At 47.4% G+C, this 22481-nt stretch overlaps 2 protein-coding genes across 2 annotated transcripts; both read left to right on the top strand.

Moving 5' to 3' along the window:
* The first annotated feature begins 8263 nt into the window (after positions 1-8263).
* On the top strand, positions 8264-14347 carry LOC123119861 (AP-5 complex subunit mu). Its single transcript, XM_044539803.1, has 8 exons — positions 8264-8476; positions 8590-8715; positions 8970-9278; positions 9456-9739; positions 9849-10744; positions 11156-11212; positions 11697-11744; positions 13957-14347. Exons 1-8 carry the CDS (start codon positions 8406-8408, stop codon positions 14029-14031), a joined length of 1866 nt encoding a protein of 621 aa, XP_044395738.1. The 5' UTR covers positions 8264-8405; the 3' UTR covers positions 14032-14347.
* A 795-nt stretch (positions 14348-15142) lies between these two features.
* On the top strand, positions 15143-21060 carry LOC123119862 (glutathione synthetase, chloroplastic). The gene is made up of 13 exons (XM_044539804.1): positions 15143-15410; positions 15585-15754; positions 15991-16066; positions 16199-16329; positions 16719-16841; positions 16925-17005; positions 18316-18396; positions 18502-18571; positions 19154-19275; positions 19487-19626; positions 19718-19910; positions 20011-20137; positions 20707-21060. The coding sequence occupies exons 1-13, from the start codon at positions 15300-15302 to the stop codon at positions 20707-20709; spliced, it is 1428 nt and encodes a 475-aa protein (XP_044395739.1). The 5' UTR covers positions 15143-15299; the 3' UTR covers positions 20710-21060.
* The last annotated feature ends 1421 nt before the right edge of the window (positions 21061-22481 follow it).

The raw sequence follows: 22481 nt of genomic DNA, 5'->3' as shown, positions 1-22481 counted from the left end.
TCGTGGCCAAAGGGTTCCTTCCCGGAGGTGTCCAGCTTATGGCAACGGGAGTGGTTTTACATCACAGCTCCCCGAGGTACCAAGTGGGTTGGCGCCCCTGCCTTACGCTCGGGCCCCCTGCCACAACTGACGTCGTGGATCAACAAGGGGCTGGACTGGGGGCCAGTAAATGATGTGCCGACATTGCAGAGTCGCATCCAAGATCTCCTCGAGAGAGATGTCAGCCTTGTCAAGGTAATGCAAGTCATGCTAGTTCGTCGAGTCCTGCCTTGCAAACGTCGACCTCGCTGTATGTGGGAGTTCAACCCGAAAGGACCGCGAGCTATTCAGCACTTCTTCGGCATGACACTCGAAGAGATGTACAGATTGTTCTTCGGATCACAAATAAAGTGTCCGGACACCACCGAGGATGCGGGTCTGAGCTGCAATTGTCCAGATACCCAAGTAAGTAGTTCTTCGGCCGAACACGCTGTCTCTTTATTTATCACAACATCATCTTGAAAAGTCGCTCTTTGACCAGGACTGGGTAAAAAAGGCGAAGATGATCAGGTGTTCGGCCCCCTTCCCGAAGGCTCAACAGATCCAGTACTGGCCAGAATGCTTGAGCTCGCGCCTTATCAAGCGCCCTCAGGGGAAGATAAAGGGGGGGAATAAAGAAGCCAAAAGCGGGCCTCACTCATTATTCATCCAAACCAGGGGAATTAGTGCCTCCGCGAAGGAGGATAACCGGGGAGAAGAATCTAAAATTCCTTCTCCCCAAGGAAGGAAGAGGGTCGCCTCTGAAGACTTGGAAGCAATGGCTTCCAAACGAGGGAAGAAACCTTTGTCAGGGGGCCCTACCCCGGAGGGCATCCTTACTGCACAGTACCCGCAAGGGGACCAGCCCTCCACCGAGCTGTAAGTAAACAAAAGTACTTCATAGTAAATATACCCTGCTTTATTTCTGAGAACAATAACCGAGACGTATGTCTTGTAGTTTGGATCGTAGCCCTTCTCGACAGAGTTCGTCTTCGGGGGATCTTCTTCCGGAGATGATGGAGAGCGAAACTCCTCCCCGTGCCTCCCCGCCTCGTGAAGCGGGCGACCCTGAGGTGTCGTCACGGAGGATTTCTCCTGATCCGCCAAGGCCAGAGGGCAACCCTTCGGCCACCTGAAGTCCGGAGCATTCGACTCCTAAAGAGAGCAACAGAAAGAGTCCGGGACTGTCCGGTGCACGACCAGACGCATTGATGAATCTTCTGGAGCAAGCGTCTATCTCAGAAGCGCATCGTACGCTAATGGGTACGGTGGTTGAGAGTAGTCCTGGGCGTTCGGTAGAAACCGAAAATTCGGTTTCTACTGTTCGGTTTTTTTACAAATTCGGGTAGCCAAAGTGAAAACCGAAATAGACACAAAAATTCAACTAACCGAAAGTTCGGTTAACCGATTTTTCGGTTCGGTTTTCAGTATTAACCGAACTAGGCACCAAGTACCGAAAACATATTTTTTTCATCATGCACTGAATTAACAGTAGAAAGAATAAATTCAAAACGACACTGCATTAAGTGTTTACTCGACGCAGGCTAACTGTTTTGTGCATTGTACCCATCGTACCCTGTCTTCTTAAGTAGCCAAGCTCACTGTGTCATCCCGTCTAGCTAGCCGAGGTGGGATAAATCCAAGTGAAATATCGTACTGTGCTGCCAGAGAGAAACTATTGTGCAAAAGTGTGGGCCTTGGATAGTTGCGTGTACGTGGAAGGCCCAGGGGAGGTACAAGGCCGTCCATGACACACACATGCGGCCACGCGAAGTACCTGGGCGCTGGGATTTTGCGTGTTCGATCACGTTACTTCAGTTTCTGTTCCGGTTATCGGTATAACACCAAACAGTCCGAATTAAATTCGGTTAGTATAATTGAAAACCGAATTTTACTGTAGTAGTGACAAAAACCAAAAATTTGATTTTTACGGTTTTGGTATCGGTTCGGTCTTCGGTTCGTCGGTTTTTATGCCCACCCCTAGTTGAGAGGATTTCATCCGCCGAAAGCGGGTTGCATGAAGCTTTCATGAGCCTGCTGAGAGGCTTTGAGGTACACAAAGTAATATATATTTTTTGACGGTACCGCACACGCTAGGTGTGCCCTATGCAGATAGTAGCCCCTGAGACTCTGGTTGCTGTCGAAAACGGCGGCAAACAGAGGATCATAGTCCCAGGTAATGATCATGCCGCCTTCATGTGCAGGTGGCTGAAGGTCCGGTGGCTAGCCGGACTGTGAGTTTGCCGAACTAAAGCGGCAACTTGATGCGGCAGATGCCGACATCGTGCTTGTAAACAGGCGGCTTGACGAGGCATAGGGTATGAATTCTCCGATGGTCAACATATATTAAGAGGAGCATAATGCTAGTATCTATAATATGCTGTGACTGTAGATGGAGCTGCCGCCGTGGAGAGCCTTCGGGCGGAACTTGCCCGAGCCAAGGAACAAGCTAGGAGGAGTGATGCGGCCGCCCTAAAGGCGGTCGAAGAGTTAAGAGCCGAACAGGCTGCACACTGCGAGAGCAAAGAGCAAATAGCCAAGATGGCTATTGCGTTGAAAGATGCCGCCGACCGTTATGAGCTTCTTGAAAAGGAAAGCCAAACGAAGACGACGGACCTGGAGAAAGCCATGGTGGCAGCCAAAGAAGCCCGCTCGAAAATCAGAGCGACGAAGGAGGAGCTACGTCAAACCGAAGATATCGCGGCTGGGAAGCCCTTTTTGTTGCGAACGAAGTTCGGAGATCCTAAGTATGCCCCTCTTGATCAATTATGGAGTTCTGCAGACGCATACGCGGATTTGGCAGCGAGTGCTGCTGATGCGACCGAGTTTTTCAAAGATAAAAAAGATCACGAAGTGGAAAAACTGTTCTGGTCGCAGTTCAATGTTCTGGTGCGTCCGCTGCTGTTAAATGAGCGCATGGCTGAGTGGGCCGAGCTCCATAGGTTTTCCGGGCTTGCCATGAGGTCTGTTGTGGATCATCTTTGGCCGGAAGGACCAAGGCCAAATAGTTATTTTGGCTTAGTGCAGCGATTCCTTGGTGCTGTGCCGCATATCGACGCTATGAAGAGGTCGGCGCGCATAGAGGGTGCGCGGATGGCTCTTGCCCGTGTCAAGACATACTGGGCAGAGATGGAGGCCACCGCCATTGCAACCCAAAGTTCGGCCGTAGGCCGAGTATCGGCCGAGCACTATTTTGAAGAAGTCCTCGAAGCCGCTCGTTTAATAGAGGCTCAGTGCTTGAAGAGTATCATGTTCTAATGACATGTATCTCAATTGTAAGAACAATGTTATTTTTATTATAAAGGCTGTGTTTATACTTTTGCCTGAAAGTATTATTATGCCTCCTGTGCGGTCGTTTATGTATATGTATATATATAACCTGAAAGTTTGCAGTCGTCGGCTTCAGCCCCCACGCATATAATGCGGGGGTGTTCGCAAAAGCGCGTCTTCACACTTGATCCAACGTCTCGGTCCATTAAGGAGGTGGTAGCACGGCGAACGAGGCAATCGGACTATATTGCTTTAACACTTTCACTTGACCATAGGAGTTTGACAGTGGGGCTACTATATAGCCCCTGGTATTTCCGCGCTCATCCGAGTACGGGGCGCGTACGTACATGACCGGGAAAACCGGCCCTTCGTTAATGCGGAGGAATCCCGAAGATTCCGCTAAGTCATCGAGTGGTTGACCAGTCTCGCGCTTTATCATGACAGTCAGTTTTCGGCTTTCTCTACTGAGGTGCTCATCCGGATGAACGAGGGCACAGTCGCAGTAGTTCTCCCGGTGCCACCTTAGCCGATAGAGCGGAACGTAAGGTAGCAAAACACGGGAGCCGGGCAAACCCAACATTTGACCAAAGACATGATTCGGAGCTGATGCATATAAGGACAAACTCGCGACGCCGAACACTCCCTAAGGTATTCGGTCTTTACAACATATACCGGGCTGAGTAACGCCCTTGATAATGAACCCCGAGTGTCCAGGTACATGCATTATTCTGACGTGGCAAAATGCCAATAACGTCAGCATCCCTCTCGGTTATACTTAGTATCCGGAGAATGTGAAGCAACAAGAGACAGTAAAAAAGGTTTACACAGGATCTTAATCTAAAAAGAAACCTTTGAGCGGGGCCATGCTGCACGTCTGTGCCTGTGTCTCCGTTGTGCTGTATCCTGGAAGGGTGTAGCACGATTATCATCTGTAAAAGAGAAAAATTTAGGTGAAAGTTGTCGTGCAAAAAATTGGTTATTCTCAATAAACCATTAAAATTCAAGATAAGTAAGGTCGAGCCGAATTGTAGTCCTTTTTACATGCGGGAAGCCCCTGGTACCGCCTATGGGGGTATAACCATCAAGCCAATCTCAGGTTTATGTAAGCTGTTACAGCTAGTGATGCGCCGGACTCGTCTAGCCGTGTCCGCGGTCGTGACGACCGATCATTTATTCTGGTTGGAGAGGCCGTTTAGTGTTCGGCTGCTAAAGCCGCCACACTTTCTTCCGTGCGTAAGGACCGCTCAACATTTCCGCTAACTGTGATGATGCCACGTGGACCGGGCATCTTAAGCTTAAGAGAAGCGTAATGCAGTACTGCATTAAAACGAGCGAAAGTTGTTCTTCCGAGTAGTGCTTGATAGCTGCTTCGGAATGGAGCGATGTCGAAGGTTAACGTTTCACTTCGGAAGTTGTCGGGAGAACCAAATACAACCTATAGTACTAGAGAGCCCGTACAGCGGGCCTCTGGGCCTGGTATTACCCCTTTAAAGGAAGAATTACTTTGGCAGATTCTTGTCGGGTCTATCCCCATTTTGCGGACTGTGTCCTGATATATCAGATTAAGACTACTGCCGCCGTCCATGAGGACTTGGGTGAGATGGTATCCGTCGATAATTGGGTCTAGCACCAAAGCAGCCAATCCTCCATGCCGGATACTTGTCAGGTGATCCCTGCGATCAAAGGTGATTGGGCGGGCCGACCAAGGGTTGAACTTAGGGGTGACGGGCTCTACGGCGCATGTGTCTCGGAGTGCATGTTTGCTCTTTCTTTCTGTTACGTGAATCATGTTCACTGTTTTGACCTTTGGTGGAAATTTTTTCTGTCCCCCAGTGCTTTGCTGACGAGGCTCATCCTCGTCTTCACTTGGTGTCTCCCTCCCCTTGTGTTCGGCGTTTAGCTTGCCGGCCTGCTTGAAGACCCAGCATTCTTTGTGGGTGTGATTTGCAGGTTTATTGGAGGTGCCGTGAATCTGACATAATTTGTCTAGAATCTTGTTGAGACTGGACGGTCCATCTCTGTTGCCTTTGAAAGGCTTCTTCCGCTGACCGGGTCGAGAGCCCCTAAATCCGGTGTTTACCGCCGTGTTGTCTGGGCTGTCTTCGTTATTTCGCCGCTTGCTTTTACTGCGTCGTGGTTTTCCATTACCATCCCTGACTTCAGATGTGCCTGGGTCGCTGGTGCTACTATGGGCCAGCCAGCTATCTTCGCCCGCGCAAAAGCGGGTCATAAGGCTTGTTAGGGCTGCCATTGTCCTTGGTTTTTCTTGGCCGAGGTGTCTGGCGAGCCATTCGTCGCGGACGCTGTGTTTGAAAGCTGCTAAGGCTTCAGCGTCCGGGCAGTCGACGATTTGGTTCTTCTTAGTGAGAAATCTGTTCCAAAGCTTTCGGGCTGACTCTCCGGGCTGTTGATTATATGACTTAAATCGTCTGCGTCCGGAGGTCGGACATAAGTCCCTTGAAAATTAGCCCTAAAAGCATCCTCAAGCTCCTCCCAACTTCCAATTGAATTTTCGGGGAGGCTCTTCAACCAGTGCCGAGCTGGACCTTTCAACTTGAGGGTTAAGTATTTAATGGCGTGGAGGTTGTCTCCGCGAGCCATATGGATATGGAGGATGAAGTCCTCAATCCAGACCCCAGGGTCTGTCGTTCCGTCGTATGCCTCTATGTTCACGGGCTTGAATCCCTCTGGAAATTCATGATCCAGTACCTCATCGGTGAAGCATAGGGGGTGTGCGGCACCCCTGTATTTGGATGTATCGTGGCGTTCGGACGGTTGTAGTGTTCGGTTTTGATTTTGTGCCGGAGCGCGCTTCCTAGATCCATAGATGGACCTGGTCATACCGGATCTTTGGCGCGAGTCCTCATGTAAATCGTGTGTTGACTTATGTGCGGCCTCGTTAGCCGCCCTATCGCGGCCACGAGGTGGTCGATCCGGCTGATCGGCCGTTTTATTATTCGGCTGTGTGGGCTCTAAGGCCTCATCATCGAACTCAGGCAACAGCTTGCGCTTTGGATAGCTCTTTGTGTGGCAACTACCACCATATTTTTCTTCAATGTCGAGCACTTTGTTCCATCTACTGTTGAGCGTATTCTGCGCGGCCTTGAGCCTTTGCTTCTGCTTCTTTAGACTCCTCGCGGTGGCAATAAGCCTTCTACGGAGGTTCTCTTGTTCCAAGTGCCTTTCCGGGATGATGTGTGCGTCATCGTCCGGACTGTTTTCCTCTCCGGAGAGAGGTTGATGAGCTTTATCCTCGGCGTCGACGTGTTCGGACAGCTGCTCCATACTATGTTCGCCGTTCGCTGGTTCATCCTGCTCTATCGCTGGGTCAATGTTGTCGTCGTCTCCTCTGGAGTCGACCGGAGTGTTATTTTCTCTTGCGCTGTTATCGCTGTTTTTGCCGAGGCGGGATTTGGAGCGGCGCCTACGCCGTCGCTTTGGTTGCTTCTCGAGGGAGCTATCCTTCGCTGCATCCTTCCGTTCCTCGTTATTGTTTTCTTTGGGTGTATCCACCATATATATATCGTGTGATGAGGTGGCTATCCAGCGCCCTGTGGGCGGTAGTTCCTGTTCGTCTCCTGCATCGTCGTCCATACCGTCGATGTCTTCGGAGTCGAAGTCGAGCATGTCGGTTAAATCGTCGACAGTGGCTACTAAGTGGGTGGTGGGTGGGGAGCGAATTTCTTCGTCGTCCGCATCCCATTCTAGCCGGACATAGTTCGGCCAAGGTTCTCCTGACAAGGAGAGAGACCTTAATGAATTTAGCACATCGCCGAAAGGCGAGTGCTGAAAGATATCCGCGGAGGTAAACTCCATGATCGGTGCCCAATCGGATTCGATAGGCACGAACGTAAGCGGCTCGGAGCCCGTGGCCGGGGACGAATCCAACGGTTCGGCAACACAGCTCTCGTAGGAGGTGAAGTCAGTATTCGGCTCTATCGCCACTGAGAGTGCGGCCTCCGTGGCGGGGTCTATCCACCCGTCCTCAGATGGCGCAATCTGTTCCGGATTGAGGGCCGGAGTAGTTGCAGGTGTGATCTCCCGAACACTGTCCGATGGCAGAGTTAAGTCATGCTCGTCGTGATTGTGCGGCGCACCTGACATGGGCTCGAATCCGTCGAAGATCAAGTCTCCGCGGATGTCGGCAGTATAGTTCAAATTTCCAAACCTGACCTGATGGCCAGGGGCGTAGCTCTCGATCTGCTCCAGATGGCCAAGCGAGTTGGCCCGCAGTGCGAAGCCGCCGAGCACGAAGATCTGTCCGGGGAGGAAAAACTCACCCTGGATCGCGTGGTTGTCGATGATCGAAGGAGCCATCAAGCCTTACGGTGACGGCACAGTGGAACTCTCAATGAAAACACCAATGTCGGTGTCAAAACTGGCGGATCTCGGGTAGGGGGTCCCGAACTGTGCGTCTAAGGCGGATGGTAACAGGAGGCGGGGGACACGATGTTTACCCAGGTTCGGGCCCTCTCGATGGAGGTAATACCCTACTTCCTGCTTGATTGATCTTGATGATATGAGTATTACAAGAGTTGATCTACCACGAGATCGTAGAGGCTAAACCCTAGAAGCTAGCCTATGGTATGATTATTGTTCCTGTCCTACGGACTAAACCCTCTGGTTTATATAGACCCTCATCCGACGTCTTAGTCATGTGGGGGTGCCAGATCTGGAGTTCAATGGCATGTCCGGGGTGTTGCCCCGGTCTGATTCGTTCAATGGCAATGATTTCGCCTTTGGCGAGCCACCTTGGAGGTCCGCAAAGCTGCATATCAACAATGGAGCCGCGTTGAGCTCGGGTGAGAAGGTGATCCGTCATTTTTTCTTCTATGGCTGCTATGATGGTGCCGGAGGCAGGTGACGGACGTTGGTCTTTTCAGTTTTGTCATGTCGGTCTTTATGTAGCTTATATTTTATTAATCTTTATGATATGAATGATGAATGAGACACATATTACCATGAAAAAAAAACAGTAGCCTAAGCCGGGAGGCGGGTTTACGTTCCCGTACTCTTCCTGTCGTCTTCCCCACTGGCCCCTCCGAGTCTCCGGCCATCCCATCCTAGAAACAAGCGCCGAGTCCACAGCCACCGCGCGGCCACACCTCCGGCGATCCATGTCCGGCGGTGGGTGCAGCATCCGCGCAATCTGGATCCTCACGCCAAACGACGCGGTCGCCTTCTCCAGGTACGCACGCCCGACGCCGACCCCACCTCGCGAACCCCCGAGATGAAATCCGGGGATTCTCGCGCCAGGATTCGGTCCTTCTGGTCCAGGAACTCACCTTCCTCTTGCTTCAGGCGGTTTGCAGTGGTGGAGAAGCGCTGGCGGGTCGCGTGGGAGGCGGAGGGGGTGGGGAAGGGCGCGGAGATGCCGCTGCCGGCGGACTACGAGGTCGCCGCCGCGTTTGCCAACCGCCGGAGAAGGTTTGGCCGTTGTTTCTTGGTTCTTGTACTAGCTTTCTCCGGAGAATTGGTGTGGTCGAGTAAAAACTACAGTAGATCGTTACTTAGCAATGCCTGTTTCTTCTGAACAAAGTATAAATGTATCCGAGATAGGTATTCATATTAGTTCAGAGGTTCATCCACTGATGAGACTAGAACTGGATCAACACATGTCGTGGTATGTTCATAGCTTATGAAATAGTTTGCGATAAACACTTAAATTTGACATTGTGCAGGGAAGGCACGGCCCGTGGTTCTGGTATCCGCACAAACTTATCATCTGTGGGGTTAGATTCCTGGGTCGATGATCCAATCACTCGCCACATCATATCCCTTCAAATTGACAAAGAGGAAGGGGGTGGGTTTATGCTGTGGCCAGTAGTTCTTCAGAAACGTGGAAGTTATTATGTCCTTGTGCTGCCTTTGGTGGATCCTCAGTCATTTAAAGCATTCGAGAGCCTATTGAAAAGACCTGATTGTGGGAGTTCAGCCAAAGAGAATGGCAATCTTTCTTCCATTTTGCTCAATCTTCCGTGCATAACAGGGTAATGTAAGTTTGTTTACCTTATTTATGTGTGTTCTTTGTTGTTTCATTCTTTACACTAACAACCCCATTTTCAACTCATATATTTTACGAAAATATTTGTGAGTTTTATACCGATATCAACCAATTTACGATCATGTTCAATAGTTGGACTCTCATACTTCATGTTCCATGATAGGGCCTTTATGGTTGCGAATGTTATTGGGGACATAATTACTGGTGATGTTGCTGAACCAGAGGTGATCGTTAGTTCGGGCCCCTCTGTTGGTGGACTGTTAGATTCATTGACTGGAAGCATAGGTATTACAGCCCGGTCAAAACCTAGCGCTGCACCTGTTGCAGCCCCAGTTGCATCAGTTTCCTCGCCTGTTGGTGCTGCTCAATCGGACTCTTTAAAAGGTGGTATAAGACCTTTTGACAAGGAATTACTACGAAGCTTCATCATCGGTGCTATGCCTTTTGGTGAGTAACCGAGTATCATGTCGAATATAACACTTTGTGTTGTTCTATCATCTAGCTTCATGGATCTGTTTATTGATTAGCTAAGGAAGCTAACAGTATCTTTTTGCAGGCACACCTCAGGATCTTAATTATGGCAATGTTTCTTCGATTAGAACAACTGGGTATTCAGCTGATCCTCTTCCGACAGACCAGAAGCAACCTGCCTGGAAGCCTTACCTATACAAAGGGAGGCAACGGACTCTCTTTTCTAGCCTGGAGACTATAAATGCTGCACTATATGACCGTGATGATGTGCCAGATTTCCTTTCCGTTTCGGGACAACTAACCTGTAGGGCTGAACTGGAAGGGTTACCTGATGTTTCTTTGCCACTGACTGGGTTAAAAACTGCCCGTGTGGAGGTATCATCATTCCACCACTGTGTTCAAGCTTCAGAGCCTACTGGTAATAAGCAATCTCTGCTATTTCAACCACCACTAGGAAATTTCGTTTTGATGCACTATCAAGCTCCATGCAACATCGATCCACCTGTTAAAGGGTTCTACCAGTTGTCTATGGTATCTGAGAATGAAGGTGCTTTTCTATTTAAGCTGAGATTGATGGAGGGTTACAAGTCCCCGTTTCTTATGGAATTTTGCATGGTCACAATGCCATTTCCTCGAAGAAGAGTTGCATCATATGACGGAAATCCATCAGTTGGGACGGTTTCAATGACAGAACATTTAATTGAGTGGAGAATTGTTTCAAGTGGCCGGGGCCTCAGTGGTAGGAGCATTGAAGCTACCTTCTCTGGTACTGTTAGATTTCATCCTAGAACAACGCAGCGAGTAAATTCATCATTTCGGTCGGCCACAACCACCGCATTTGCTGAAGATAGTGATTGTGAGCAAGATATCACTAAGAATGGTGCCAACTTGGATGACTACCTCATGGAAAAAATGAACAAAGACCTTCAAGCAGTTGACTTGGAAGAGCCATTGTCTTGGCAGGCTTATAATTATGCTAAGGTTTGCCTCTAGCCCTCTACCGAAACATAACGTTGTTGGAATTTGTTAAGCCATTCTCTCATGATGTTATTTTGAATATGAGATCATTGGGAAGAATCATATTCGGTCACTGTATTTCTGACATGCCTGGCCTCTTCTTCATATTACTTTCTCAGCATATAGTAGCTCTCAGTTGTTCTGTTCTGTTGGTTGATATAGGATCATGCAGCTGTTCATTTTGCATGACATTCTGTTATTCATGTAATATTTGTAGCTGGGTTCAGAGAGTATAATCTGGAACAACCACTGTATCATATTTGTTCTTCCTTCTGCACACCCGTGAAGTCTTTTGATATCCATACAGCAGCACACATGCACTTCTCATTTGAACTTGTTTTTTCAATATTATAATGGATTATGAAATATTCCCAGGTGTCGTTTAAGATAGTTGGTGGCACCCTGTCTGGTCTTATAATCGACCCAAGATCTGTAAGTTACCCACAACCTTTCTTGATCACCATCTTCACCCAGTCAGTCAAGTAGCTTCGTGTTGTTATCCAATGTTGATGCCCTCATGCCAGCTCAATTTTTTTAGCCATTGTTCTTCAGAAATTTTAACTCGATATCCACACATATATTTTGTCCGTGTTCTTATGTTGTAGTGCTTGATAGGTGGTACATATTACAGTTTCCTTACTACTCCGTCCGTCCGGAAAAGCTTGTCCCAAGCTTGTCCTTCAAATGGATGTATCTAATACTAATTTGGTGCTAGATACATCCATTTGAGAGACAAGCTTTTTTGGACGGAGGGAGTACCATGCTGAAGAGATTGCTCAAGAATCGCACCCTTACATGTCCTGACCCCCATTATGAAATAGTTATTTTCTCCTTGTTGTAGCATTTCCTCCCATGCTTTATTCAAATAAAATTGAGTCACAATTAAACTCCACATTTCCTGTATGATATTCTGCAGGTAACCATTTACCCTTCTGTCAAAGCCCCAGTAGAATATTCAATGCAGGTGACTTATCTCACCCCCTCCAACTTTGGTTCTTTAAATAGTCAATGCACTGAAAAACCTGTTTTTTCTCAACATTTCAATAATTGCTCCAAGAGAATTGTACATTTTTTTTTCACGAATACGCAAAGCTTGCGTATCTTTCATTGCTAGGAGTTAGAATGAGTGCAGATAGGGGTACATCACATAGCATGAACACAAGGAGGCGTGAACATGGCACCCGGAGCAGACGGACAGGGGATGCTCGGGCCGAACAGAGGAAACTACACAGCTAAACCCACTAAGCCCCCAACAAGAGAGGCAGACCGAACCGGCAAGACGTCCAACATCACCAAAGCCAACATCGGGGACACCATGAGCGACAAGATAGCGCCTCCAAGAAGGAAAACGCCACCACGCCGCCGCCGCCATCCGGTCCGGAGAAGGGGCACAGATGAAGGCCATGGTAGCGCCTCCAAGAAGGAAAACGACACCCGCGAGCGTCGCCCCTGCCAGCAGCACCGGCAAGCCGAGCAGAGATTTCTCCCTAGCCTGATACCGAGCAATCTCATAGCCGCCGGATCCGGAATCTGAGATGAGGAAGCCATTGTTGTCCGGAGCCACCATGTCTGTCGGGTGGTTGGCTGCCGGAAGGTGGCACCTGGTGCCATCGGACACAAGGCATATGATTTGGCACCAAGCGAGGCGTGGAGGCGTACATGGTCGGGGTGTGGTGAGGCAGAGAGAACTCACCCAGGGGAAGCGACGGCGACAAGCTAGGACTGGAGAGAGCGCAGATCTGAGTTGCCAGGGCCGTAGCCATCAGGGTGTCGACGAGCCGAGAGAGCTGGAAGGGACGCAGCTACTGGATCCCCTACAGAGGACACTGGCAAGCCACGAACACTGGAGAACCCAGGTCCAGATGCCTCGGGGGCCGGAGTAGCGCTAGCAATGTCACACGTACACCACGTCACCAGGCCGGCGCGTTGTCAAAGGTAGCCGATGCCAGGGAATCGACCACCGTAGCCTCAACAACTGCCATGTCGGAGCCACCACCGCAACGCGAGGGAGGTGGGCGTCGCCGGAGATGAGGGCCACCTTCACGAGGCAGGCCCTCGACCGGCCGCAGCTTCCGCGTTCACAACCGGTCAGCCGCAACACCAGCAGCAAGGCTGGGCTGCGTCCACGGGGAGGGAGGGTGGGCTGCAGAGGTGAACTTCCAGGCCGTGATGCCGGCTGGATCGGCAAGGGGTGGGACAGCCGGAAGGGGGCACCGTGCTCATGAGATTGGATCTCGGGGAGGATGGGAGGATGGGGGGGGGGAGCGCACGGGGGGTGGAAGCAGCGACACCACCCACCATGGCCTGGCCAGGCCGACAAGGTGTGTGTGTGTGTGGGGGGGGGGGGGGTGGCGACGGAGGGAGACATCAGGCTGCCCGAGAACGAATCTCGGGAGAGGGGGGGGGGCTACCCCGCTGCCACCATCCTAGGGACCGGCGGCGACGACGCGGGGGTTGAGCGGAGGGAGGGTTCCCGGCGGCTAGGGTTACCCTCGTGTCGCCAGCGGGGGTGGGGGGCGAGAACCTCAGAATTGTACAATCGTACAGTGCATGCATGGGTTTGCTTATGCAAAAATATTACCTTACTTTGTTATTGCTGAACTAACTACAAGTATTTTGATCTGATGCGAAGCACCCTCCTAGCTTCTGTTGCACACACTATTAATAAAGTCGTGTTCCCTGTTCGCAAGTCGCCTGAAATAATTCGGCACGTGGAAGTGCAGCCCTGAGCCCATGATGGGGACGACCGGTCGGCCATGGCAGTGGCTTGGTGGAGGAGGTGGTTTGGACAGGCTGCGGCGGTGAGGCACACGCATCAGCGTGTGTGGGTGGGGGTGGGGGAGGTCAGCCTGTGCAGGACTCTGGCTTCCCAGAAGAATGACTAGTTGATGCGTACTTGCCTTTTCCCTCTTCATCCCTGCTTATCACCACTTCCTCCCTGGGACATGATATTTTTGATCTGTAAACACACACCTTGAGCATAAATATAATTTATGCTAGACTAACATCACAAAAGATTTGTTCCACAAATAGCCATTTGATCTGTTTATCGAAGCAGATAAATTGCACTTCAATTGCTGTGTTATTTCTAATCGGTTATGAGACCCCTGTGCGGAAAGGCGAAATATCACCATCAATACAAGATACTCTTTGATAACATTGCTCTCCTTTGGCAGGCCTCTTCTGGAGACTACATACTATGGAATACCTTAGGAAAATGTCCTTCTGCAGCTTTGCCAAAAGAATTATAATTGCCAGTGTTCATCGCCAGGCACGGTCCTCAACGGTTTTTTGGTCCCACCAGAGCTGTGCTGGAAGTTCTCTTTTAGTTCTTATATAATTGAGGAAAATAGTGTTTCAAGTGGGAAACAGATCTGTACATCATTTTTGTCAGACAAGTTTGTATGCTGAGCTTAGATTTCATGGCTCTATGCGATCTCGAATCCTTGGTCTTCTCTTCTTAGCAATAATTTTTCTACACCCCCTGGATTCTTTCCATTGTATCCAAATTTGATGCTCGTTGTAATGTTATTTCCATGATCACCGCTCAAATGTGCGTTGAGAAGCTGGAGACGTGCCAAACATGACACCTGGATTTTTTTCTTTGTCCCGTCAAAATATTGTTACCACTGGAAAGTTTTTCTTCCATCTTACTGGTAGTATGTATAATGGGGTGCAGCATCTTTTTTTAGATTCAGTGAATCGAGACACTAATCTGTTGGTCATGTCATGCATGATGCCATTGGGATGGGGCAGCCGAATATTCGGGATTATCTTGACAAGCTAGTCTAACAAAAAAGGTACATGGTCCTAATCACGAATATTTAGTCGAGATGATCAACTTTCAACAAAAAGAAAAAACCTTTTAGGTCAATTATCCCCCTTTTCAGTTTATAATCTCTTTTAAGAAGGGTGACATGGGTATCTTTCTAAAAGCACTTTCCTGTTTCATTGTGTACCACAAATTGGAGGTGAGGAAAGTGGTATAGCTCACCACCGTTCTTTCTTTGTAAAAAAGGTAAGCTTTTCAGTTTCCAGTTTCTGTACCATACAATGCAAGATTTCCTCTATGGTTCCCAATCATATGAAGGAAGAAAACCTAATGGAACTGCATTGCGATGTAATTTTGCAAGACAAAATAGTGTGGTACTACCACTAAATAACATGGCAATCTAACTAAATTTACTTAATATTTAGCTTTTATTTTATTTTTTATAGTCTGTATAGTATTGTACTAGAATGGTTTGGATTCGCTTTGGTCCATTACCACAGAATCCATCATCAGTTTTCCAACTGGAGGACTTCTTTAAAAAAAATGTTTGAGGCTGCTGCCCAAGCAGAGAAAGTGACCGGCACACTTTACAGAGACCAAACCTGACCCTGCCGCCTTCGCCGCCCCCTCCATTTTCCTAGAAATCGCATACCCCTCCACACCGATAACCTAAGCTTCAAATTCAGAATATACCACCTCAAACTACGCAGAAATTCTTCACGCGCCCAACACTCACCACTGCCGGCGATGAGCACCACCGAGGGAAAGCCGGACGCCGATGCGGTGGAGGAGATGGCGCGGGAGGCGGCGGCGTGGTGCGCGATGCACGGGCTCGTCGTCGGGGACCGCGCGGACCCGGTAAGGTTCTCGCCTCCTCGGTTCAAACTTCCATGGAAATCAACCTCTTCTTGGATCGGCCGGCCAAGCTCAGGACCGCAACCTTTGAATGAGTGAACTTTGAAGCGACGAGCAGAGCTCGGAATATCATCGTCCATGACCAAACATTCATTGTTACTGCATGTCCTCTTGCAGAGATCAGGAACAGTTCCTGGGGTTGGGTTGGTCCACGCTCCAATCTCCTTGCTCCCGTCGCGTCTCCCGGAGTCCTTCTGGAGCCAGGCGTGCGAGCTGGCCCCGCTTTTCAACGAGCTCGTGGATCGTGTTAGCTTGGATGGGGATTTCTTGCAGGATTCCTTGTCCAAGTGAGTTCCGTTGCCATGTTAACCTCTCCACGTTTTCATTCACAGCCTCTGCCTGCAAGTTGACCAGGATAAAAGAAGCGTACCAGCTCACAAAATCATGTCAATTATTCGTGTTGATATTCCTTAAAACTTTTTTAGAGGCTGTATATCGACGAATCAGGTTGTTGATAATTTGATAAGGATTTTAGTGGAGCTCTTGGGCGGATAGCCTGATACAGTCATACTTGTACTTTCAGAACAAGGCAGGTTGATGATTTCACTTCCAGGCTCTTAGATATTCACAGGAAGATGATGGATGCAAACAAGAAGGAGGTTATTCACCTCACCTCTACTATTCAGTCAACTTCTATGCCTGAACATTAATAGATCCATCTAGTCTCTTGGTCCCTATTTTGGTTGATGTCCTTACTGTATGGTACTGACAAATGCTACCTTTTTCACTAGAATATTCGACTGGGGCTGCACCGATCAGATTATATGCTGGATTCAGAAACCAATTCTCTTCTCCAAATAGAGCTCAACACTATTTCAGTATCTTTTCCTGGGCTTTGTTCTATAGTGACTGAGCTTCACAGGTAAAGTAGAACATATCTTTGGTATTACATTGCTATGCTTGTGTGTATTTACACTGTATCTTTACTTGAGAAATCTGGTTAGGTAATTGTACACATGGTTTTTATGTCCAAAAAAATTATTTCTACACTTCTAAACGATGCTGCATTGCAATTGTGATGTTAAATAATATGTCTTCTATGTTTACTTAGAGATAAGAATTCCTTCCCGTGTTCCAAATTATTTGAAGTTCTAGCTTTGTCCTAAGCCAAACTTCTCTACATTTGACTAAGTCTTACTAATGGTTACTATGAAGTTTTGTACTTTGTACCTATCAGGATATTTCTAATCAGATTTATTATTAGGTCATCAGTATGTGTAGTAAATCAACTGATCACTAATTGCTATGCAGGACCTTGATCAATCAGTATGGAAATTTATTATGTCTAGATGCCAAAAGGGTTCCTGGAAATGAGGCAAGCCGTCAATTTGCTAAAGCATTGGCCAAAGCATGGGATGAGTTTAATGTTGACAGGTTTGGTACGCTCTAGCTGAATCATGCATATTATAGCTAACCAATTGAGTATTAACTGACACACCTTTTCATGAAATGTTCAGTGCTGTAGTTATGATGATTGTTCAGCCCGAAGAAAGAAATATGTATGACCAATACTGGCTTGTCAAATATTTGAGGGAATCATATCCTTTTGTGATCTGCTTTGGCACTTCTCTTAATGATGAAAATTATATATGATTTTCTATAACTTAAGTTCTTGCTTATCAGAAGGTGCCATGACTCAGTTGCTTAAAGTTTGCTTTGTTAAAACGTTCTTCCTGCCAAGGCAGTTGCCATCTTGATACGGGGCAAACCGTAGGGATGGCCCGATCTTCACTATTTGGAGGTGGATCTGGGTGAAACACGAAGAACAAATGTGGAAAACTTTCGAGGAAACACTCACATAGACAAGATTCACCACCAAAGTACTCAAATCTCATGCCAAAACGAGATGCCCGTCAAGATCCAAGCAGCAGCAAAAGGAAAAGATAACTAGGGTAGTTCTTCCAAATCTCTAGGAGAGATGGGTCTTGAGAGATAGTTATTCCCCAATTCAAAGGATATGGATGTCTTGATAATCCAAGAGGATTCTTCTCCCGAAAGAGCTCTTGATCTCCAAGGGAGAGGGTAGATTGAGCAAAGCTCTCTCAAGATTTAATCTATACTTTGCTAACCCTAGATCTGAGAGAAGTACGGGTATTTATAGCCTAGGCACGAAGGGGTATGGGGAGGGGAGATACACGGACCTTACTCAAAATCTGTACAGACAGAACTACTGGACAGTTAGGTCAGAGTGGACGGGACAGTCTGGTGGTGCTATTCTTCAGAGGCTTCAGCGCCGACCGGACAGTCTGGTCGGTTTGGAGGGTTGAGGGCGAGGTGCGAGCGCCAACAAGACAGACTGTCTGGTTGGTTGGACAGGACAGTCTGCTCGACCTCTGGTCACTCCAGAGGGTTGAGGCCGAGGCGCCGACGCTCTCCCGACTGTCCGGTAGTGCAGATTTTGCACTGGTTTTCTTCCTTCTCTTCGTCTTTGAGTCTCCGCTCCTCGCTTGGGACTTGGGCTTCCTTCCTTGCTTCTCCAGATTCATTCCTTCATATATAAGCATACATAGCATTTCGGATTAAGCTAGAAGCCATGTCTCATCCAAATACATAGGGACCTTAAGTAGGAGTGGAGTCACCTCAGTTTGATGGCACGCGGGCGAGCTCTTGTCATCATCGGTCCACTTGGAGTTTGTGGGGTTGATGATGGGTCCACAGTGATGTCCATGGGATGCTCCGCATGCCATCTTTGGTCCACCTTCCCAGTCTATAGCTCAATCTTGTCATATGATAACTGTTTAGTACTTCTGGTTATTTGCTTGTCTCCAGGATCTTCTTCCCAGTCCAGATGCTAAAATGTTACATCAAGTCTCAACGTCAAATTTGTGTTCCCTTGACAATTTGTTACACATGGCGTAACAACTATTAGGAAAACCTTGTCAGAGGTGGAGGCTGAAGGCCGGGTTCTCCCTGATGGAACTCTTGTTGTGTATGTATTCAGTGATTGGCTTATTGTTTGTGGCTTGACACTTGGCAGTTTAGCGATTGCTGCAGTCTTGCAGAATGTTCATTAAAGTATTTTTGGAAAATGCAGAAATGACAGGAAGGTCACTGTGGTGTATTTTAGAGCTGGCTATACACCAAACGATTATCCTTCAGAAGCAGTACGTGTATACATTGTTTCCACCCTTCAACACAGCATTTTTTGTGACAGTTCCTCTGATTGAAAACCAAATTACCATAGACGTGTTTTCTTTGAGATATAATGTCATCATTTTAAATTTTAAAATATTTGAATACTGTTAAGCTTCATGCACTAGCCAACGCAACCAAAAGTCCGAACTGATGGAAAGGGCTAGGCAATCCACATATACACTTCAACACCCCCTCTCACGTGTGACGTGGGAAGTCAACACGTGAATAGACTCAGAGGTATGGCTCAAGAGGCCTATACGTGGACACAGAGGATAAATTGCGAAAGCCAGGACTTGAACACAAGACCTTAGGGCTCTGATATACCATATTAACCTTCATGCACTAGCCATCACAACCAAAAGTCCGAACTAATAGAAAGGGCTAGCAATCCACATATACACTTCAACAAATACTTCTACATTCCCTTGTATATATTGATTTCACTAGTCGTTAATATGGTCAACACTGAAGCAAAATTTGTGTATGTCTTGTGGATGTATAGCAATTGTTTTTGTTGTTAATCCCCATGGCATGTTTCTTGTATATTCTAGGAATGGAGTGCAAGGCTTTTGATGGAACAATCATCTGCTGTGAAGTGTCCTTCAATATCATATCATTTAGTGGGGACCAAGAAGATTCAACAAGAACTAGCAAAACCTAATGTGCTTGAAAGGTGATTCAATTTTTGAGTACCAATGACTTGAATATTCCAATGATGTGAACTGCATATAGCAGTATGGGTCTACCTAAGTTCATGACTGAACATAGGGTAGTAAGACACATTGTAGTATTGTCGCTGTACTTCTGCCATTAGTGATCAGATCAATTATCAGTCTTTGGTAGACATTAAAAGCCTATCTGACCATAATTTGTTCCCTCCACAGGTTTCTTGAAAATAAGGAGGAAATTGCCAAGCTCCGCCAATGCTTTGCAGGGCTATGGAGCTTGGATGATGAAGAGGTTGTCAAATCTGCGATTGAAAACCCTGACTTGTTTGTCTTGAAGCCTCAACGTGAAGGCGGAGGTTTGTTTTATGCAGATGGATATTATTTTGCTCATTAGTTGTTTTCTTAGGAGTTTTTCTCATTATTTGTTGATATGCTATTCGTGCACAGGTAACAACATATACGGTCTTGATGTGCGAGAAGCTCTGATCAGACTCAAGAAGGAAGGAGGAGATGCTCTCTCAGCCTACATACTGATGCAAAGAATCTTTCCCAAAGCATCTCTCGCTAGTCTGGTCCGTGGTGGTGTTTGCCATGAGGCCCTCACAGTATCTGAGCTTGGGATATATGGAGCCTACCTGCGGTATAATAAGTGCTTGAAACACAGAAGTCCAAACACTAGCGCTCCTCATAAGATGGTGCTTCTTCTGACAAACAGGTCATGACTTGATATCTGATTTCAGGAACAAAGATAAGGTGATCATCAATGATAAGTGTGGTTACTTGATGCGAACAAAAGTTTCTTCTTCGGATGAAGGCGGTGTTGCTGCAGGATTTGCTGTTTTGGACAGCTTATACCTGACCGACAAGGTGATACACGGTGCTTCACATTAGTTTGTGCACATACATTTCATAACAATAAAATTATATTCTGTTTGAAGTGCATTGGCTTTAGGTAATTGGTCCTGTGACCTGTCTGATATTTTTTGGGAAATCTGGAAAAAAATAGATAAAGAAAAACATTTGTTACATTCCAGCCTCTCCATGGATTGGTGCAAACAGCCAGGAAAATCTGAATGACTCTGATAATTTCGGAAGCGACTTATCAAACTCAAAGCTTCATAAATATCCTATCTATAATGTGTAGGCTTCTTTGGCACCAAACCAGTATGTTACATAGTTATTTGAAACATGTTCTCGTATGTACTGCTGTAGGCAATGTTACAGATTTTTGGAAAAGGAGGCAGTGTTAAAGATGCATCCCATCAGTGCTTAAACATTAAATACATGATTTTCTTCCTTGGTCGCGGATGTGCACTGAGTTCTTTCAGCTTGGCTTAGAAATGTTATTTTAAAGAAAGTTTGGCTTAGAAATGTTTGGCTTTCCTTTTTTTTTTTTCTACATGGGTAGTCGTTGATGGAAGGTTTGCTTCTTGCAGTGACATAACCTCAGGAATACCAGCTACAAATCCGAACCAGCATTGACCTACCATGGATTTAGCATTCTGTTGCATCGGTCGCAACAAATGAGATGAACAAAGTTGCTGCACAATTTGCAGACGTCAGCCATTAGCATACAGCACACTGGGTGAAGAATAAATGTCATGTATAGATGACATGTTTATGTATGGAAAAATAATCCCCGTGAAAAAACAGATTACAAATTCTTGTTTCGTGGATCACTACACCCTTGACTCGGGGCCAGGCAGTTGTGTTATGCACTGTTAAGGTGAATTTTCAGCGTTGCCATTTCTGTTGGTCAATCATATACGAAGAAGTTAAAAATTCTGTGAGATGCAACTTTTTTGAGTGTAAAAAAGACCATATGGGCATGATCGTCATGGAAAATCCTCCGCTCTGCTGTCCTGCTCTTTCCAGATGGATCATATGCTTTGGATGCTATCATGCACCAGCCAAGATGTTGTCGAAATCAAGCAGTCGAGCAGATCAATAGGCCAAATAAAGAAGGCATGTATTTTAAATTTTCTGTTATTTCCGTCTGTCATGCATCTCTCTTGGCCTCGCTAGCTAGCATTTCCTTTGTTTTCCTGATCTGTGGCTCAGTGCCAGTGGAGTCACATCTATTGTTCCATGCCATAACTAATGGCGTAAAGTTGCATACTGTCAGCACCACGATCTCTAGGGTAGATCAGTGCCACGAAATATCTATCTGTCAGAATTCAAGAAGGAAATTGGTTATCATAGACTAATGACGTGTCTGGTTGTCTTCTCTAATATTGCCTGCATTGCGTCTCAACTCAGCCTGGCTGAGCACAAAAAGGCGAAAAACCAACATCTGCATGTTGTTTGGTCGCTGACATTGTATCGGTGGCCATTTTAGGGCTGGCTGTTTGGTTGCACACATTTATGCTTCAGGGGTCAGCAGATGCACACCACGGTTGTTTGGCTGCGTGCATGTTTGTGTTGTGCCGACCCCTTTCAAATGTGGTGGCCTTACCATCACATTTGCAGCACAACATCAGGCACACAACAACAAAGAAGACGGCACAACACAGAATAGACAACAAAGAACAGTAGATTAACAGACAAACTACATTAACTACGACCATGAGTTAAAACAGCAGGGGTATGAGATGCCCTTGCTTCAAACCAGGATGCTGATCCTGACCAAAATATTAACAGGTTCATCACAGCACAAGTTCAAACGATCACAACATCAAGTTCAAACGATCAGCACAAACTAACTACAGCGCAAGAGTAATGTCACTAGCACAACTATTTTTGGTGCAGCGAACCCTGCACATGATTGAGCTGTCGTGGTTGTAGATCTGAACCTTCAAGTCCGGAGATGCGCAGGACGAGGAGGTTACCGGGGATGATCCTGTGACGGCAGCAGAAGTACTGTTAGCCCTTACCAAGGACCATGTGTCCCTGAAAGTTCTGGACCTGAACCCAGAACTCGCACCACTTGTTGGCCGACAGCCCGATGACGTGCGGTGGCTTCGTCACCAGCCACTGCTGCAGCATGTCCGTGAACTTGCGAGGGATGACGAGCATGGCAAGATTCTCCATGTCCTTGATCTGCATGTAGAAACGCAACGGCTCTCGTCCCCCCTCCTCGTGGCCGGTCCTCGGTGCTCGTCCCTGTGACCGTGGATGGCTCATGGCAGTGACCCTGCCAGGCAGGTTCACTGTCTTGAGCCACCGGTTCGTCGGGATCAGGTCCTCGACGCCCTCGGCGCCAGCCACGACC

Source organism: Triticum aestivum, chromosome 5D, assembly GCF_018294505.1.
Source record: "Triticum aestivum cultivar Chinese Spring chromosome 5D, IWGSC CS RefSeq v2.1, whole genome shotgun sequence".
Taxonomy (NCBI): Eukaryota; Viridiplantae; Streptophyta; class Magnoliopsida; order Poales; family Poaceae; genus Triticum; species Triticum aestivum.
This window is presented reverse-complemented; position numbering and strand designations above follow the sequence as displayed.

Bases quoted from the DNA above. Each gene is read 5' to 3' on its own strand.
- LOC123119861 (XM_044539803.1), top strand. From the start codon at position 8,406: ATGTCCGGCGGTGGGTGCAGCATCCGCGCAATCTGGATCCTCACGCCA. The intron at 8,477-8,589 runs GTACGCACGCCC...CTCTTGCTTCAG, and splicing joins GACGCGGTCGCCTTCTCCAG to GCGGTTTGCAGTGGTGGAGA. The intron at 10,745-11,155 runs GTTTGCCTCTAG...AAATATTCCCAG, and splicing joins AGGCTTATAATTATGCTAAG to GTGTCGTTTAAGATAGTTGG.
- LOC123119862 (XM_044539804.1), top strand. From the start codon at position 15,300: ATGAGCACCACCGAGGGAAAGCCGGACGCCGATGCGGTGGAGGAGATG. The intron at 18,572-19,153 runs GTACGTGTATAC...TGTATATTCTAG, and splicing joins ACGATTATCCTTCAGAAGCA to GAATGGAGTGCAAGGCTTTT. The intron at 19,276-19,486 runs GTGATTCAATTT...TTCCCTCCACAG, and splicing joins AAACCTAATGTGCTTGAAAG to GTTTCTTGAAAATAAGGAGG.